General features: G+C 44.7%; 2 protein-coding genes across 4 annotated transcripts; one reads left to right on the plus strand and one right to left on the minus strand.

Moving 5' to 3' along the window:
• Positions 1 to 1,170: 1,170 nt before the first annotated feature.
• Positions 1,171 to 5,952, minus strand: thap12a (THAP domain containing 12a). Its single transcript, XM_049017240.1, has 5 exons — positions 5,543 to 5,952; positions 4,495 to 4,615; positions 4,236 to 4,343; positions 3,917 to 3,953; positions 1,171 to 3,817 (listed from the first exon to the last, which is right to left on the minus strand). The coding sequence occupies exons 1-5, from the start codon at positions 5,629 to 5,631 to the stop codon at positions 1,944 to 1,946; spliced, it is 2,229 nt and encodes a 742-aa protein (XP_048873197.1). The 5' UTR covers positions 5,632 to 5,952; the 3' UTR covers positions 1,171 to 1,943.
• Positions 5,064 to 19,269, plus strand: emsy (EMSY transcriptional repressor, BRCA2 interacting). Of its 3 annotated transcripts, none has more exons than XM_049017238.1 (20): positions 5,064 to 5,082; positions 8,536 to 8,663; positions 9,149 to 9,248; positions 9,888 to 9,962; positions 10,111 to 10,286; positions 10,384 to 10,542; positions 10,809 to 11,098; positions 11,204 to 11,438; positions 11,748 to 11,969; positions 12,390 to 12,539; positions 12,625 to 12,798; positions 12,943 to 13,079; positions 13,328 to 13,504; positions 13,631 to 13,835; positions 14,091 to 14,255; positions 14,559 to 14,714; positions 15,058 to 15,227; positions 15,361 to 15,873; positions 16,358 to 16,756; positions 18,027 to 19,269. In XM_049017238.1, the coding sequence occupies exons 2-20, from the start codon at positions 8,558 to 8,560 to the stop codon at positions 18,222 to 18,224; spliced, it is 3,807 nt and encodes a 1,268-aa protein (XP_048873195.1). In that variant the 5' UTR covers positions 5,064 to 5,082; positions 8,536 to 8,557; the 3' UTR covers positions 18,225 to 19,269. The 3 variants fall into 3 exon arrangements, with proteins under 3 accessions (XP_048873195.1, XP_048873194.1, XP_048873196.1); XM_049017237.1 differs by lacking the exon at positions 5,064 to 5,082 and adding an exon at positions 7,134 to 7,437; XM_049017239.1 differs by lacking the exon at positions 5,064 to 5,082 and adding an exon at positions 7,135 to 7,437 and having other exon boundaries at positions 10,839 to 11,098.
• The last annotated feature ends 240 nt before the right edge of the window (positions 19,270 to 19,509 follow it).

Consider the following 19,509-nt stretch of genomic DNA (forward strand, 5'->3'; position numbering starts at 1 on the left):
GTTGCGATGCTTGCGTGCTCATTATAGGTACTTTCAATGGTAAACGGAGGTCAGCAGGGGTACTCTGATTGGCTAGTGTATATAGAACAAGACTTGGGTCGTGACGCAGTCATTTTAACTCATCAGTGTGTGTACGTCTACATATACATACAAGGGCCCAATGGTGGCACAGGCTGTCCACCATGGGATTTGAGCCAGCAACATTCTGAGTCCCTCAGAACAATTTTTTCCCCTTTTGATTAATACTTTTCTTGTCAGTGCATAATTCCATGTTTGATATTTTATGGTTTTGATGTATTGATAGTTATCCAAAATTGTGGAGAATAGTACAAATAAACCTGTGCTGTATCTTTTTACTGGTACCGTATATAATATTAGGTACATATTTTCAACTGCTCGTTGAAGCAAACATCCAATCAGCCAGTCATTTGAACAGGACAATGTATAAAATAATGCAGATACAAGTCAGGAGCTTCAATTAATATTCCCGTCAAACACCAGAATGGGGAAGAAATGTGATTTAGGTAAATGTGGCATGGTTGTTGGTGCCAGACAGGCTGGTACGAGTATTTTAGAAACTGCCGATCTACTGGAATTTTCACATACAACCATCTCTAGGGTTTACAGAGAATGGGTTGGCAAAAAACGCATCCAGTGAGCGGTGCTTCTCTTATTGAAAATACAGAAGGCAGAGGAGGATGTCAGACTGGTTCAAGCTGACAACAGAGCACTTATAGGACGTGGTGGGAGATTCGCATCATGAAGGTGCAGCCGACAAATATGCAGCAACTGCGTCATGCAATCTTGCCAACAGGGAACAAAAGTCCCAAGGAAGGTTTCAAGCACATTGTTGAACTTACGCCACGAAGAATTAAGCCAGTTCTGAGGGGGTCCAACCCAGCACTAGCAAGAAATATCCAATAAAGTGGCCAGGGAGTGTATGTATTACTGCCAGTCTGATAGCTGCGGACCCTGGACAAGAAGATATGATCAAAATATCAGAAAAGCACAACATGAAACTGACTTTCTGGGGCATTTTCACTGAAGTCTGTTTTGTCAGTGTTTAATTAATAGGAACATTCAAAGAATCAGTTAAACAGTTTTGATACAGAAATGGGAAATATGAAATGTTAAAAGTCTAACACAACTGTAAAATATTCCTGACAAAAATCATTGGCAAAATCATTTATTCATTTTGCTTTTAGAAATGAATCTACACTTATCATACAGCCTTTAAACAGATCAAGAGGCATACATTTTATATTTTCAAACAAAATACATTCGTACTTTTGATTTTTAGGCTCTGTCATGAGAAAATATGAATTTAATTATTTTTAGTTGCATCATTTAAATGTGTTACCACATTTACCAAGTCGTGGTATTTTGAATAATTCCTTGACAGTCTGCTACATTGTTCACCTTTCTGCAATATTTCCATGGGTTTTATGGCATTTTTCCATTCTTACTTATATTATTCCCAACATGCTAAAAGTATTTAACAAGACATTGCATTGACCCTGTAATGGCAGCAAGTAATTACATTTTCAATTATGCCACTGCACACAATCCCTGTTACTATAATTTAATGTCTATTATATTAAAGTGGAGAGGTGTGAACCATATCACTCACCTGTGTCAGAATCCAAATTAGACAATCCCTGAATATAACACACAACTAAAAGTTTATGTACCACAGTAAAAGGACTAAACCAGCTATGGTACGGTATGGTATCACCTTCATAGATAGCTTGAGTAAACATTTTTGCGTTTTAAACTTTAGCCTAAATATCCAGGAAATCTCTGTTTGCAAACAGCAAATACAGAAATGAATAACAGCGAAGAAAAAAAAAAAAAAAGATTCTTGTATTTCAATTTCTTACACATAAAAATATGAAAAAAAAGGTATAACAAAACTCAAGTACACATACAATTAAAAAAGCATCTTATTCATTTTCTTTTTCTTGATACATTTTAGTATATGTGTCAACCATCAAATCCAAATCGTGCTTAATATCGTAGTTGATGTTGAGCAGCGCCAAACTCTTGGACCTGTGGTTGACAGGCGTGTCTGCAAGATAAGCATTAAAGCGCTTCCGGGCAGTGTTGCATTTGGTGTTCTCCAGCTTTAGGACGGGAAGTGTGCAAAGCACTTTGAGGAAGGCATATACATTGGGGAAAAACTTGACCTCGGATAACTGCAACGTCTCGTAGATGGTGGAGGGAAGACTGATCTCCTTGCCTCTGTGTTTCCACTTGATCCTCCAGCAGTGTAACTCAGCCAGAAGGGTGTCTGGGTTGGGCAGGTCGTTCTTGTAAATGTCAGCATTGTTCTCCTCTGAAGTGTTGAACTTCAGCTGTCCCATAACAGAAGGAACAAGCGAGAGACATTTAAGAGCTTTCAGGTGGTTTTCCGAGAAGACATCTTTCAGTTCCTTGATGACATGGCCCACCACTGGAATGGTCAGATACTCTTTGTAGTAACTCTCTGGCTGGATCTCCATCCCTGCTTCTGGACGCTGCTTCCTGTAGTATAACCTAGGAACCTTCACAGGTATCTCCAGAGCTGCTGCCAGGTTGACTGCCTCTTCAAACCAGAACTCATGGTAGACCTCCACGTTATCCATGACTTCATTAAGCGAATGCAAGACCGCAGTTAAACTGTTGGCAGCGAAGTACACATCCATCGCTTGCCCTTGCAAGTTCTTGCCAAAAGCTCTGGTAAATGACAGAGTGTTTTTAAGCACGACCAATGTCACAACAAATTCGAAATCCGCAAGTGCTTCTGAGATCATGTAGGCATCAGCAGTGACCTGATCACTCCATTTGAAGTCCTCGTTGTCATGGATGCTGTCTACGCAGAGAAGAAGGGATTCCAGGAAATCAACTGCCAACTCAAAAGAGTCATGCCTCTCCGTCCAACTGGTATGACATGTCTCCTTGAGGTCATTGGCTTTTTCTTCATTGCCCTGGTAGAATATAGAGATGGCGTGCTCAAGCTCAGCCTGCAACACTGGGGAGTTGCTGAAGAAGGAGTCAATCTTTTTGAACGTTGACATCACAATCTGGACACCAGTCAAGGTTATACTGTTTGCCAGGTAAATGTTCAGGGCACACGTGGAGCAGGGTGTGTGTACCGCCAATAAATACTTCTCTGCAAGCCTGGTGGCTACCGATTTCATTTTTTTGGTAAATACCCCCGAGCTCACGTGAGCCTGTCCCCGACAGTATTCCATGTTTAAGCCCCACTTTTCAGTGATTTCAAAGAGTAGTCTCTCCGTGAGGGTCTCCTCATCCCCCTCGAATGGCAGAAAGCCAATGAACTCCTCCCGGAGGCAGTTAGACTGATCCACGAATCGCAAGAACAGCGGAAGGTGACACTCCCCAGTGATCTCGACCAGGTCCTCGGTAACCAGCGAGAAGAACCTACACTCCCTGATCTCCTGCAGGAGCTCCTCACGGATGCAGCTCTCACACACCTCCAGCATCTGCTTCTGCTGGGTGGAGGAACAGTATTCCGCATTGACTGCTGTCGACTCAAACCTCTTCCGGAGGACCTCCTCTCCAGCGTTGATGCGGTACTCTAACAACGCCTGGAAATTGCTTGGTGTGAAACACGTGCTCTCCTTGTCTTCTTCGGCATGTCCGTTCAGGGGAATGTTTTGCTTGCCTAAAACCACGAGTATTTCAAACAAGGACTTCAAGTAGTCTCTAACTTCCTTTTCCTCTTCGGTCAATGCGGGCGGGTCCTCACTGGTAGCTTGGCCCTCTGTGATGTCACTGTCGTTGTTTATCATTGTGGATTCAGTACAGGGTTCCACTGGTTTTTGGGGGGAAAATAAAGTAAGAACATTTGGAAAAAAAGCATACACTGGTACCACCTGGAACCTGGATTAAATAAATACTACAGTTCACTTACATCGCCTTTCTTTCATCTTCTCTAACTCTTCTTCGGTCTGTTGAAAACCATATTATTATTATTATCATCATCATTATCATCATATTACAAAATGTAACCCACTTGATGGAAAAAAAAAGACTTTCATGTGGTTTTTGTAAATCATTCTATCCAGTTTCCGAACCGCTTATCTTAGTCAGGGTCACCATAGGACCTGGAGTCTCTCCCAGGCATTATGCGGCTCAGGACGGATGCACACCTTGGATGGTATGGCAGTCCATTACAGGGCACATACACAGGTGAGCATACACAAGGCAGCCATAACAGTTAAACGCCTCACCAGTTCCTTTATCCGCTTTCGGTGCCTGCTGTGTGGATTATTAAGGTGGCTCGTTAAGTCGAAAATGGTTGGAACAGCATTATCTTTCAGGACTGTCCTGTATGGACTCTGAAAGACAACAGTACTGAGAATGTGAGGAGCATTCCTATTGGAAACATTTCTATACATTTATGAGCAGATTTTTAATTTTGCAGATTCATTTTTAGAAGAACTGTGACTATGACCTTATATATAAAACCAAATATGAAATATTGCTTACACTTTTGCATATCATAGATGTCTCAAAGTGTTTTGCACACAGTCTGTAATGTTTATTCAGCTGGTCTGAGGTCTTCTGTTCCAGATCAGCTCTGCGACAGTTTTCTACCCAAAGTCTGCACCTAAACACAAAGTAAAATTAACCAAATGATCAGATAGCAGATCAAACAGTCATTCTCCAATATTATAAGTATAAAGATAGAGCAATGTAATAAAATGTAACTTAAAACTCAGGTGTGTACTATTCTTACAAAATATTGCAATATAAAGACGGAGTAAAGTATAACTAAAATACTCCAAATACATAGCAAAGGATTCATCCACAGACCTATGCCTTGCATTATTTGAAAAATTTTTATACATTTCATCTGTTTATTGCACATGGACGCTTGACAAAGTACTGCAGTACCTTGCTCAAAATATCTATTTCGCATTAACGCACGACGTTTTAAACAAGGCGGCAGCGCAAAATCTTCATCCTGTTTAACAAACGCGGTAACCCCGCCTCGCGAAACAAAGAGCCCGATATTATTCGTTCATTTCACGCCGACAAGGAAAGGAGATGGAGTTGGAGAACGCAGTTAGTGCAGTATGCGCACCAGCCCCGGACTTAACTTTTCGCTCTGCAGGCTTTGCATGTCAATCAATACACTGCAAACGCTTTTTTGTTGTATAGTATTACGGCTTATTATAAGTTTCAAGATAATTTACAATCATTGATATGCATTTGTGTAACATGAACATGCGTGGGACACTTTTGGCATGCTCCTTTCCTAGCAATGTTGCTAGTATTTAGCTAAGTAGCCATCGGAATTTCTTAGCACATAGGACAAATATATTATAGTAATTGTATATATACAGTCTAGAACTGCTAATAGTGGGACATTTTTACAGATCATATTCCGGAAATGTAACATTTAATATCAGCTGACAGCCAGTTATAGCGACAACAATAAATTCAAAGTACGTTGCCTCCACACGTGTAATACAGCGCTTTGGCTAAATGAGCTTTTCAGTGCTATAAAACCCTTGTTTGATCTCGGACTTACCGTTCCGCGTCTCTTGGAAATCTGAAAAAAGCTAAATCCGACTGGGTGCTTTTCCTTGTGCAATTCGGGGCAGCGCAAAAATTCGGCATTGTTAATTGTTACGTTTGGTCCAGTTTAAATTATCTTACAACTACACACTGGATACCAAAAAAAACTTTCATGCAGTAAATTATTTATCTTGCTAGGTGTTGCAATTTTGGAATTTAATAGGCAGCAATGAGAAGCTGTGCGACAGTGCTGTGAGTGGCCTGGAGGAGTCAAAGCGAACGGTCCGCCTCCGCCCCATAATGCACCGCTCACTCGCTGTCTATTTTGAATAATTTTCAAAAAGCATGAGAAGTCCGCTTATATTCCGTCTCGCACGGCCTTTGAAAGATGTCACTTTCACAGTCAGCATTACAGTCGACACGCTAGGTTAATGTATGCATTTAGAAATGTAAAGTTAATATTATGTTTCCCTAACTTGCTCCATTTGCACATTGTGTGTATATATATATACACACACACACACACACACGCACATATATATATATATATATATATACTGAAGCACTAACTTCCGTTCTTTAATCCGGTTTATTTTCAAAAATAATATAATTCACCTTCCCATCCATCCTTTCACACCTGTACATTATTCCATATACTGTGATAGGGTGGATGTCGATTAACATACTGATCTAGAAAATCCAAAATATTTATTTTCTTTTCAAACCACAATATATTTATAACTTGTCGTGTATTCTTGTGGGATTTTGAAATGTTTTCTCGTCTTGTGATCTGTACTTGCTCGAATTTCTCATAGAGCACAACTTTTAACTGCTGTTGTGATCATTTTATTGGTTCCATTTCCGAAATTGTTGAGTGTAAGGGGCCTGACACATTAAACTGAATTGAATGCATCAGAAATTCATTATACCGGAGGCATATATTTCATTCATGAATGTCTTGTACTGTTGTACAGTATTGAAATATAGAACGTGGACTTGGAAATTACTTGTATAATTGTTTTCATATTACCGTTGAAGGGATATGGAGCGAATATATGTGACAGAATTATCTCCATGTTCATTTCCTACGACCATTTTCTGTAGTCAACGAGTCGTCGGCATTTTGTGAAGATAGACCTACCACAAGTGTAGCTAGCTAGGGTATTGAAAGTACACATTTAGAACTATATATAGCAAACTGCCAGTGTCATTAAAATTAATCGTAATCTTATATTTAAATATTGTACATAAAACTGGAATAGCTAATTTAATCTGCTGGTTTGGTCATTGTTTAACTTGGAACTCTACTGTACCATCAATACTGGCAGCATTGGGGGTGATTTTAAAATGCGTTTATCTTATTCTATAATACTGATATTTTATATTGCACTTCAGCGTTTTATACAACAAACACGCTAAATCACTTCTACATGTGGAGCAAATAATAAAGCAATGGTACCTTCAAAAAGGCACAAAAGATATAAACAATGAAAAAATGGGTCCTACCAAAACGAAAGTTTAACGCGTTGCCTTTTTCAAAAACGGAAGTTATTATACTTATGTGAACACTATCCCAAAGAAATCATTGAAAACAAATATATTGAAAATTGCTTTGGTATTTCTGATTTTGAAACGTATGTTTTATTTGGTGATGTTTTTCTGAAACAGTGAGTATTTTTAAGGCTCGATTAGGACACCTTTGTCTGGGGCCTTGGTGCTTTGTTGTCGATTAATCATGGCGGAATTGAAGGACTATGAAGGATCTGAGGTGGAATTTCAATAAAAAATGGTAGCCTGTAAAATCCGAATTGTCTGAGCCGAATGATTATTGGAATAACATGTAATGAGCACAGCAGCCTCATAAGCCAGAATAAACCCAAGACATTGCTTTCGGAACAATATTGAATGGTAAATTGTTTCTGAAAAGTTATGTAGCTATATATTTTTTATTATCGATATCGAGTAGTTAGCAAGATGCTGTGAATGGATGCTGGCTTCTTATGTATCTGTAGACCAAATATTTAATTACAGCTCTTTATAACTAGACAATATCGTTTAACGCGATATTTTTTCTTACTTTATGTTCGGATGTTAGCTTGGTTGCTACATTATTTTCGGAATCCAGATAGGATGCTAAATGGTTGTTTAAGTACTGGGCTCATTTTTCATGATTAATATTTGGATGTGTAGTTCTAACTAGATATGTAACAATTTTAATAAATTGTCAGCTGGTTATGTGGGTCAGTGCTTCGTAAAATGTTGCAAGCCAAGGCGGTAGCGGCTGTGGGGAAAATCAGCAAAATGAATAAGCGGCTTGGCGGATAATTTGGATTTTGGGGGGCGCGTTTGTGCACGGGGATAAAAGAATTACGGCTATAAACGCGGTACTCTATAAATTAAGGTCCACCGTTAATTAAACCAAAAGCATTTTTTATAAGACCGAAATGTCATTTGCACTTTTCCTGATAATGTTGATTAGTTCCCATCATCTACCTCTCTAGCAATGAACAGGAAATTAAAGAGCAGTGTTACAGTATAATGACAAATGCAATATGGGGAAAAGTGGATTTCTAGTAAGCAAAAAAAATCGATTGCTTTGTTTAAAAAATGTATTTACCATGTCATTATCAATGCGCTCTACGATTTTGGTCACGCCTTAGACTCTGGAGTCACTGTGGCATGTTTTGGTCGCTGTGTCCGCATGCGTAACGACTATCGCGAATCTACGTATTATATGGTACTGGCTGAACATTATTTACATGTAAAGTGGTTATTTTTCTCTTGGCTTATAATATAACGTAAAATGACCATCAGTCATTGAGACATTGAGTTGGCAATTAAAAAAAAAAACTGATAATTTTAACATGTCAATTATGTAATCTTAAGTTGTAAGTCTGGGGAAAAGAAACCATTTAAATATCATTTTGAAACGTTGTTTGTTTGCTTATTGTTTGAGGCAGTGTCCATGTTTGAATATTTATTGACGCACCATCCTCCTTCCCACAGCTGTGCTTTTTCTGTGAAGTTAATGATCCAGCAGGAGAAGCCGCAGCTGGCTGGCACCATGCCTGTGGTGTGGCCCACCATACTTGACCTTAGCAGGGATGAATGCAAAAGGATCCTTCGCAAGCTGGGTAAGAACATGAAGGTGCTTTCTATGCGAACTCCACACTGTTTAAAAACACAAGGCTAAAAATTAAAAATACTGCAGGGGCAATGGATGAATATATGACTAAGCAGTCATGTCTATATGTCTCTGAAAAAGTAGAGAGAGGGGGAATTTACCAGAACAACTCATTCTTATGTACTTGTTCTCATGCTTGAGAAAAATGTCAAATACAGATTCATTTCACTATGCTTGTTTTTAGATTGTGTGGGTATCTTTGCATATAATCACATATGTAGGATTGTACAAGTGCAAAAGTAATGGTCTGTCTGTGTCAGCACTGTATAAAAGGGTATACCTTGGTGTGGTGTAAAAATTTAAAGGGGAAAAATCTCTTCAGGTACAGTGACTTGTGATAAGCAGATTTTCTGGAGAGCAAAGTTGTCAACAATGAACCGTGAACATCAGTTAGACAGAGTTGTTATTTAAATTGGACTAATTTCCCTCCTTCAGAGCTTGAAGCATATGCTGGGGTTATCACAGCACTTCGAGCCCAAGGGGACCTCACCAAGGATAAGAAGGATCTTCTTGGAGAACTCACAAAAGTCCTTAGGTGTGTGCTTGTTCATTTGTATGACGATGCTTATGGATGTAATGGTAACTTCCTTTTACAGCAGCAGAACGTTTTCCTTATAGTGTAAATATAAAACTTGCTTTGTATTTTTGCACACAGTGGAGCACCAGTTACTTTTTTGCAAACAATTTTTAAAGTGTATTCAAATACATAGATTAAGTAATTAATAAATAACAAATAGCTGTTTTTGCATTGTACTGGAAACTGTTGTTAAATGTGTTGTATTTGTAATTTAAATGATTGACAAATAGTGCATGTGTGAGTGAATGGTGTGTGAGTGTGGCCCCCCCATCCTGGGTTGTTCCCTGCCTCGTGCCCATTGCTTCCGGGATAGGCTCCGGAGCCCCCGCGACCCAGTAGGATAACCGGTTTGAAAAATGGATGGATGGATGATTGGCAAATAAAATATCCGGTTACATATTCGCGATTTTAAAAAAACAGTAACTGGGTAGAAATGTATTCAGTGTTGGATTTCACTTTGTATTTGCACAAACAGAAAAATCACTGGCCTTTTCACGTGAACAGTAAATATGTGATGGCAGTCTGATTAGAGGACTATTGTGGAGCAGTCATGCATTTTCTAGATCTTTCTGAATGTGCAAGTATTTTCGTTCTCAGCATCTCAACTGAGCGGCATCGCGCAGAAGTCCGCAGAGCGGTGAATGATGAGCGCTTAACCACCATCGCTTATCAGTAAGAATCACCTGGATCATCTCCATCTTTGGATCTGTCTGTCGCACGCTTCTGTAACGCGGCTCAGCTTGACGCTTGTCTCGAAGCCGCTTGACCGTTTGCAGTCAGCAATGAAAACCTAACTCTATACGCCTGTCCCCACCCCCAGCATGTCCGGGCCCAACAGTTCCTCAGAATGGTCTATAGAGGGACGCAGACTGGTCCCGCTGATGCCCCGCCTGGTCCCCCAGACAGCATTCACTGTCACAGCGAACGCGGTGGCGAATGCGGCAGCCCACCAGAACGCCTCCCTCCTGCTGCCCACCGAGACGGGAAATAAAGAAGGTAACTGTTTCCGCTATGTCCAAGTTTGCTTTCTCCCCTTTTTTGGCTATATAGGATGGTGGACACTGATCTACTTCTGTCCCTACTCACCTCCCAGTGGTTGTCTGCTATTCGTACACGAGCACCTCGTCCACACCCACCAGCGTGACTGCACCTAGTGGTGCTGCAGCAACCGCTATCGTGAAGTCCCCCCGGCCTGCCAGCCCAGCCTCAAACGTGGTGGTACTGCCGAGCGGGAGTACAGTCTATGTGAAGAGTGAGTCCGCCTTACCCTCCAGGAATTGGGGAGGGGGGTGTTGAGGGACTTGTGGTTATTGATAGTATTCTGTGTCCAAATGATAAAAATTGCAGTCGTCATATGCCTGTTTTCAGTTTAGCAGACTGTTTATGTCCAAGTCATAGATTTTTGTTAAATTCACAAGTGTGCTTCCAGCACTGTCCAGCAGATGTCACTGTGGCTCATTGTATCTATGGAAGTGACTGTCATAGTTGAATGTGTTTTTCTCCTCTCTTGCTTTGAAGCTGAGAAACCAGCCCACCCTCTCTCCTCAGGTGTGAGCTGTTCTGATGAGGATGAGAGGCCACGCAAACGGCGGCGTACCAACTCCTCCAGTTCCTCCCCCGTGGTGTTGAAGGAGGTCCCAAAGCCCGCTCCACCGATCTCCAAAACCATCACGGTGCCTGTCAGCGGCAGCCCTAAGATGAGCAACATCATGCAGAGCATCGCCAACTCCTTGCCACCCCACATGTCGCCCGTCAAGATCACCTTCACCAAGCCCACCACTCAGACCACCAACACCACCACACAGAAGGTAAGCCTTGTCTGTCCCTCCCAGCAGGCAGCTGTTGTTGATTTTGATTGGCTAAGGCTGAGCTGTGACTAGCACTGTGCTGATCCAGTGATGTCCTGTTCCCAGGTGATTATTGTGACCACTTCTCCAAGCTCCAGCTTTGTGCCCAACATCCTTTCCAAGTCACACAACTACGCCGCGGTGTCCAAGCTCGTGTCCACCTCCATGCCGACCCCCTCCAGCCAGAAACAGACCGTCGTGATCCCAGCCAGTTCCAGCCCCTCGCCTGCCCCTGCCACAGTTGCCGTGACCACAGTGGTTTCTTCTACGCCCTCGGTGGTCATGTCCACCATAGCCCAGGGTGAGCGCCATCTCCCATTGTTTTCCTATGACCGTGGATGTTTTACTTGCTGAATGAAAAGTGATTGGTTCTCTCTCCGAACCATCAGATTATAGGGGAGGTGGGTCCAAGCAACTCGAGGAGGCTGGACCAAGACACCTGATTTAGTTGGTCCCACCTCCTCTACAGTTTGTTTGCTTTAGATAATCAATCATTTCTCATTCTGCCCTCAGGACATTTTTTTTTTATACAAGTAAAACTCATATGAGGATGTTCTATAGAGGCCCATGGCCTCAGAGACCGAATGTCCTCATTCTGCTCTTTCCTCAGGCGCCTCTTCAGCTGGTGTCAAGGTGGCCACTGCGAGGTTGCCCTCGCCAAAGAACTTGGTGGGCTCTCCAACCCAGATTCTGGCCCAGTTCCCCAAGCAGCATCAGCAGTCCCCCAAACAGCTGGCCCAGGGCTCCCCCATAGCCTCCTCCCTCGGCGCCGCTCAGTCGGCCACCACCCCGCCGGGCAGCAAGCCCACCATCCAGATCAAGCAGGAGTCAGGTGAGCTCCAGCTGAGGGGCTTAGGTGACTTTCCCTACTCTTGTGGCCTAATCTTTCATACCCTGTATTGACCCTCCATTGACCTTAACTGCTGCTGAAATTAGGATTAATCTGCCATCTCAGCTACGAACTCTTCACCCAACTGCAGTCGGATAGGTTTTACAGCCTCACAAAACTGGCCACCATACTCAAGAAGAGCATCTTTTCCCAAGCCATCTTATTTTCAGTAACCTGTGATGGTCACTTTGTTGCATTGTTACTGCACTGCATCACTCATGCTATCAGCATATCGCCATGCTTTTGCACTGCTTTGTACCGTCTGTTTGGCACTGCATTCCAACACAGCTGTTGCCTGAAGGCTAATAAAGATGTTAAATTGCTCTTGAATTCTGGGGATAACGATTCATTGCTGCTTCTCAGGTGTGAAGATCATCACCCAGCAGATGCAGCCCAGCAAAATCCTTCCCAAGCCGTCGTCGGCTGCCCTGCCCAGCAGCAGCGCCTCACCCATCATGGTCGTCAGCAGCAACGGGGCCATCATGACCACCAAGCTGGTTTCCACGGCGACAGGTTAGCACCCTCTGTCGTCGTTTTCCTCCAGCAACCAAGCTGTAGCTCACAGGCACACTAACGGACTTCCGGGCCCTTTACGTAGGTACACAAGCCACATATTCGCGGCCAGCTGTCAGTCCCACCATCAGTGCGCGGGTGGCAAACTCCCCAGCCGGTGCCACCTACGTCAAGACGACCAGCGGGAGCATCATCACAGTTGTGCCAAAATCTCTGGCAACCCTTGGCGGCAAGATCATCAGCAGCAGCATAGTGTCTGGTGAGAAGTGGGAAAGGATGCCTGGCAGGCAGTCATGTGACCAGAAGCCATCCTCTCTGACCAGCAGGGGGTGCTCTTTGCATATTTGTGTGATTTGCTTTTGGTGCAGCATGGTTACATTGTGCCTTTACTACTCCGACACAGGTACGACAACCAAGATAACCACCATCCCCATGACCTCCAAGCCCAACGTTATTGTTGTACAGAAGACGACAGGAAAGGGACCCACCATTCAGGGTCTTCCGGGGAAGAACGTGGTCACCACCTTGTTGAATGCTGGGGTACGTGAGGCAATGGCTTTATATGATGTCTAGGACAGTGCTTCCCAATCCAGTCGTTGGGGACCTGCAGACGGTTCATGTTTTTGCTCTCCCAGCTCCTGGTGGATTGTCTGGCAGGGAACTTAGAGGGAGCAAAAACTTAGACCGCCTGCCGGTCCCTGAGGACCGGGTTGGGAAATCCTGGTCTAGGAAATTAGATGGAACACCAATAAGATGGCATTATTGAACGTCCCTCTCTGGGGTCACAGGGTGAGAAGACCCTTCAGGCTGTCCCTGGGGCCAAGCCAGCCATCATCACTGCCTCCCGCCCTATTACCAAGATGATCGTGACCCAGCCCAAGGGCTTAGGCTCAGGAGCACAGCCCACTACCACCACCAAGATCATACCAACTAAGATCGTCTATGGTCAGCAAGGGAAAACGCAGGTCAGTGTCAGCAGCCCTTAAGTAGGTCAGAGGAGGGTCTCTCAACATTTTGGTATTTTGAATTCAGTTAGCTTATTGTGAGATGCTGGTAGACTCTCAAACATTCTTTTCCTGCTGTCCCCCAAGGTACTCATCAAGCCCAAGCCGGTGAATTTCCAGACCACTGTGGTTAGCGAACAGGCCAGGCAGCTGGTTAGCGAGACGCTGCAGCAGGTCTCCCGTATTGCCGAGGTAGCTCCGGCCTCCGTACAGGAGGGGGCGCTGAAGGAGGAGCCTCAGGCCTACGCTGAGAGCAGCTCCCCCTCTGCAGACCCGTCGCATGGCCCTCACGGTAAGTCAGACACTTTCAGAATGCCTCTAATCAGAGGACTACAGGTGGAGGCCCCCTTGTTAAATGTTGCTATACTGGTGGCCTCTAAATTTGTTTGTCTGTTCTAAAGGGATACTTGGTAAAATTTGTCGGCTGCGGGGCGATCCCCTTGGTAAATTTGGGAATAGACCCCATTGCCGGGATAGGCTTGGATACCCCTCTGCCTCCCCACCTCCTCGGCTTCAGCGTCTAATACAGATTTGTTCTTTCCCCCAGATTCTCAGCCTGTAGTGCACGTTATAACCTCTAGGGGGCAGGAGTGGACTGACCATGAGGTTTCAGTAGAAGCCAGTCCGACAATTATTTACCAGGACGTGTCCGGGGAGTCCCAGTCTGCTACTTCCACAATCAAAGCTTTGCTAGAACTTCAGCAAACAACAGGTACCATGCTTCAGGTGTAATGTATCATGTTGCCATGATGTCATCCCCTCCCACGCCCTGCTTACATCACAGCAGCTTATTCACAACCTGACGTTTTAGTATCTGTGTCTTTTAATAACATTGGAGGGAGAAGTTCTGGGGATTTCCACAGTGTTGGCACAGGGCCCCAGTGGGAGCTTTCGTTTGGCACGTTAAATAGGGTGCCTGAAACTGGTGGACATGCCCCAGGGCATATGGGGGGGGAGCCCCTGAAAACAGCACCCCCTGCCTGTCTGTCGCTTACTTGACCTCTCACCGCTGCAGTGAAGGAGAAGGTGGAGTCCAAGCCTCGGCAGCATACGATCGACCTGAGTCAGATGGCGGTGCCCATCCAGATGGCCCAGGAGAAGAGGCAGTCCCCAGCTTCCCCGGTTCACCCCCCTGCCGAGACAGACACGCTCCCAGAATATGTTGCTGCCGGTAGGATCCCACCCAACGGCTGGAGGAGTTATGTCATTAGAGATGTGCTGTCATATATGGCTGACAGGAAGTCTGATGGCGTTTTCAGATGTTTTACCGCATGTGGTCAGCGAATGGCTGTTTGCCACAACCTAGTGAGAAACACCTGTCCCGTTTCTGCGTTCCCCAGCGACACAAAGCTCATTACTGGAGAAATGGCCTTTAGGTTCTGGGTTTAATAAGACCCTCTGAATTTTCCGTAGTCATGATAGGTGGGAACTTGTCTGGTGTTACTTGTCTGTATCATGATTGTTCTCTGGACAAAACCGGACCACTGACCGGCTTGTCTGAATCCCCTGGGCAGGTAAATTCTCAAAGGCCAGTGGTTCCTCTGGGTCCGTCAGCGGGGCTGAGCCAGTCCTCTCCTCCACGCAGCAGCAGGGGGCATCTTCCCAGAGCACGGCACAGACCCCGGTGGTGGTCAAGTCCGTCCCAACGTCCACGGCTGTGACGGTCACGCGTGTTATGCAGCAGGTGGGCTGTCGCGTGTAATTTTTAAAGGGGATGTGATCCAGGGTTCACAGGCCAGTCACTTCCTGTTGGCGTTTAAAAGGGGTGGCACAGTTTGATTACATCGGAGTCTTGTTTGTCCTGTCCTGTGTTGTAGGCCGTAACCAGCCAGGCAAGCCAGAGCAAGCAGGTGGAGGAGGTGGTGCTGGAGGAGAGCGAGCTCGAGGGTGATACGCTAGACCCGCAGACAGGCCTTTTCTATAGGTCGTCTCAGGCCATGGCCCCGCCCCCAGCACAGCAGCCCAAGGCCCCGCCTGCGCAGCAGGGTCGGCACGTGCCGCACTCCACGCAGCTGTTGCAGATCAAATCTGCAGGTGCTCAGCCAACCTCCAAGGAAGTCGTCCCACAGGAGTCCAAACCGGCCGCTCCTCCTCCTCCTGCCCCTCCTGCTCCCCAGCCGCTCCTGCTGAAGGAGCGGCCAGCATCAGGGGGACAGGGCACCCAGGCTGTGGTGCAGGTGGTCACCATGAAGCCCCCCCATACTCCTCAGCTACCCAAGCTGCAGCAGGCCCCCAGCACACACAACCGGCCCATCCACACTCAGCTGTCGCAGCCCCCACCCCTGCAGGCCCACCATCCCGTGGGCTCCGACAAGCCCTCCCCCAGCCAGGTGGGAACTACCCCCCGCCCATTTGCATGTGGCTTACGTGATGCAGTTATAATGGTTTTGATTTTTGATTTTGTTTTCATTTTTATGCTTTCAATTTACTTTTTAAATCAAGTTGTTTTGCTAGTTTTCAGTTTGGTTTTATTCGTTTTTATTTTAAACATACATAGTTATATATTTGCTTGTTTTAGTGTTTCATAGTAATTTCAGTAGTTTTATTATTTGACCGATGTCCTCAAACAAATGTTCAATTACTAATTATTAAAAACTACACCATTAATGGTAATTGTATTGTGTTTTGTTTTATTTTGTTAGTTTCGGAAGCAATATTTATGTTTTTTTTGTTTAACTTAATGCAGTTTATTTTTGTATCTCATTTCGGTTTATGAATATATTTAGTTTTTTTGTTAGCAGTGATAACCCTGACCTCATGTTCGCTGCTGTGTTCAGTGGTATAACTTCTCCATGCTTTTTTTTTCTTGGGTAGATCCAGCAACCAATCATCACTCAAGGTGCCACAGTCACAAAGATCACTTTCGGGAGCCACCCTTCGCCCCCAGTGAGCAGCAGTGGGGAGGCGGCTGCCAAGCTTCTCCCGGAGTCCAGCTCGGGGCCCAGCGTGGCCCCGGAAAAGCCGTCCGTGTCGGACATCCTGAAGATCTCCATGATGGAGGCGGAGATTGACCCGGGCGCCGAGCCCATGGTGGTGGACTCGTCCAGTGACTGCGGCACCCAGGTGGTGGCAGCGCCAGCGGCGTCCAGCCAACTCATCAGCAGCTCTGGGGCTGCCCTGCACCACGCCAGCCACTCCAAGCCGACGCACGGCGGATTTGCCCGAATACAGAGCCTGGCCGCGCAGGCGGGCAAAGACGTCGACGTCATACAGGTAGAGCCTCCGTCAAATGCAGAATTAATCATTTGGAAGATGCTATGTAACCCCTGACTCATGTACTGTTTAAACTTGTACCCAGGCATTCATTAGAAGCTCAGTGCAGCTGCACTTACAGCTAATCGCCTCCATGCCATCAAGTATGATTCTGATGTGCTGTTTGCCTTCCTTTAGACTAAAGTGCTAAATAAATTCTAAATAAAATCGCTTGAACGGCAGTTCAAAGGCACCGGAGAAATTGCCTGATCCTACAGGCCACTCTGCAGATTTAAGGTCTTGCTGCTCAGAACTTTCCTTGGGGTTGATGAATGAACCTTGGATGAAGGGTCCCGTGTCCGTCACGCTGATTTAGGGAACTTGTCCTCAGCTGGTATCCATCTGTGGTCTTGGCTTTGTGGTCTTAGTCTTGGGATGGTGGATGCAGTCTAGCAGTTGACTTCATTACTTTCCCTCTTGGGTTTTGTGCTCTTAGAACTTGCGCATTTTCATTCATCTCCATCAACGCTAAAGTTTAGCATTTCTGAGTCATCTTTGTATGCCAGCGTTTTCAGACTGAAGCTCTGTTTTGTTTCCTCTTCATGTAAGTCGGTTCCAGTGTTGTAGCAGCTTCTGTTTTGAAAGAGGAGATGACCGTTGCAGGAGATTCTCACTCGTCAGGTGTCAGCCCACGCCATGACACTTATCCTGGAGATATTTTGCTGCTTGTTCTCCAACTGACCCACTATTTGCAAATGTTACCCTTTACCAGTGATGTGGAAAAAGTACCTACCTTTTCTGTTAAACCAATTGTGTGGTTTAATATTAGGACATAACAGAAGTTTACCAGGTTCTACATAAGGTGAATCTAACAACAGGTGACAAACGACGCACGAAAGAGGCCTACATATAAGTCATTACTTATTTAACGAGAAATAACCCATGACTCAGTAACTTGCAGAACCACTTTTAGTTGCAATAACTTGCTGCATGATTTTTATCTGTCGTCACTTTTGTATTGGGGGAATTTTGACCTACTCTTCCTTACAGCATCGCTTCGGTTTATTGATGTTTGTGGACATCTTGGTTAAGGTCACACCACAGCAGCACGCAGGGCTTGAGGAGTAGAGGTGGTAGCCATGAGATTCACACTTGGCTTTGAGTCAGCCAGTCCCTCCAGTTTCCGTCTCAGTTGACTTGGATTGCAACCTCCAATGTTTGTGTGATTATGGTGCTCCAGGCCCAAAAGCTGGCTGGTAACGTCCCCCTTTTCTTTTCCCTTAATTTCCAGGTGATCCCCCAGTACTCGATCATGCCTGACTCCAGCCAGTCAAACGTGGTGGTGGAACCCAGCGGCTTCCTGGAGATCACCAACTACACCAGCCAGTGCCTGGACGAGGAGAGCGTGATGGACCAGGAAGTGGACAGCAGTAATGATGAGGGGGCGGCAGCCAGTCCGGTGCAAGGCTGCGCCGACCAATCACAGTGACCCGGGTTCATCTGGGCTGGAGCCGCAATGCTGAAGTACTGCACAGTACTTAGTCTTTTCTTATCAGTGTGTTCGTGAAGAGTGTTTTTATGTTCATGTATATATATTTTTTATATATATATATATATATAAAGAGAAATACCTGTCATCATGATGACTGTATAGGACATGGTTGCGACCTTCCCAGCAATGCCTGCCCTGTGGAGGGGAAAAATAAAAACCGCATGCAAGAACAGTCAACAACTTGACACAGTGCAGACTGAAAGGGAAATTAATGGCAACCAAAGTGAACTCTAAGAGGTGCCCACACCCCCCACACAGGAAGTTACTGCATCCAGAAAAGTGGAAGAAAACAAGGTCGAAGGAATACAAAAGAGAACTTTTGTATTCAGGTAATCCGCAATTTAGTAGTGTGCCTGAAATGACAAGATTGCTGATGCGGTATATATATATATATATTTTTACTTTTCCTTGTTTTTTTTTTTTTTTTTAAATGAGGAAATATTCATAACTGTAATAGGACCAGAAGTTCTCCATTTTGTGGAAATGTTTTGGAAACAATCTCTTCAATTCTGAGTAGCAATTGCTGAGGACTTCATTTGCGTCACGTACTCTGATGAGTTGCCCGACTCGCTCGGATGTACCAGACCTCCTCCTGTAAAACCTGTCAGAAAGCCGAGGTATTTTCACCGTACCATCCATGGTTTTTGTGATGTACTGCTTTTTTTTTTTTTTTTTTTTTTTTTTTTTTGCTGCCATAACTTTAAAAAAAATTAAATAAATTCAATTACACGCCGTAAAAATGCAGCTGTAGAAGGAAATGCAGCCGCTCACAGGTCGGTTTAATAAATTCGTCACCATGGATGTTGCATTAGGTTGTTCTACCTTTGTTAAATGATCAGGGTCTCCTGCGAGTCGGGGTCTGATCTCACACAGCAAAGCATCCTTTCTGTCTGTGCCAGCTTTGTTCTGTGTGTCCTCCTTGTATAAACAGTTCACTGAACCTATACATTTTTCTAAGTAAACCACGCTCTTATTACCTGCATTGGGATGGAGGGCGTGTTTTTTGTGTTCCAGGGGCGCAGCAGGGAAACCTTTGCTTAATGGGGCCTGAGAGTCATGGGGGGGGGGGGGGTGCCCCAGGGTCTGAGTTACTGTGGTGTTACAAACAACATCCAGTGCCTGTGAAGTGTCGTGTGTTTTCAGCGGCAAATACCATCTGTTATTAAACGATCTTAAATATGATATACACACAAGCTGCCATGTAGCCTTTGTTTTACCGGTC

The sequence above is a fragment of the Brienomyrus brachyistius genome, chromosome 6, assembly GCF_023856365.1.
Source record: "Brienomyrus brachyistius isolate T26 chromosome 6, BBRACH_0.4, whole genome shotgun sequence".
Taxonomy (NCBI): Eukaryota; Metazoa; Chordata; class Actinopteri; order Osteoglossiformes; family Mormyridae; genus Brienomyrus; species Brienomyrus brachyistius.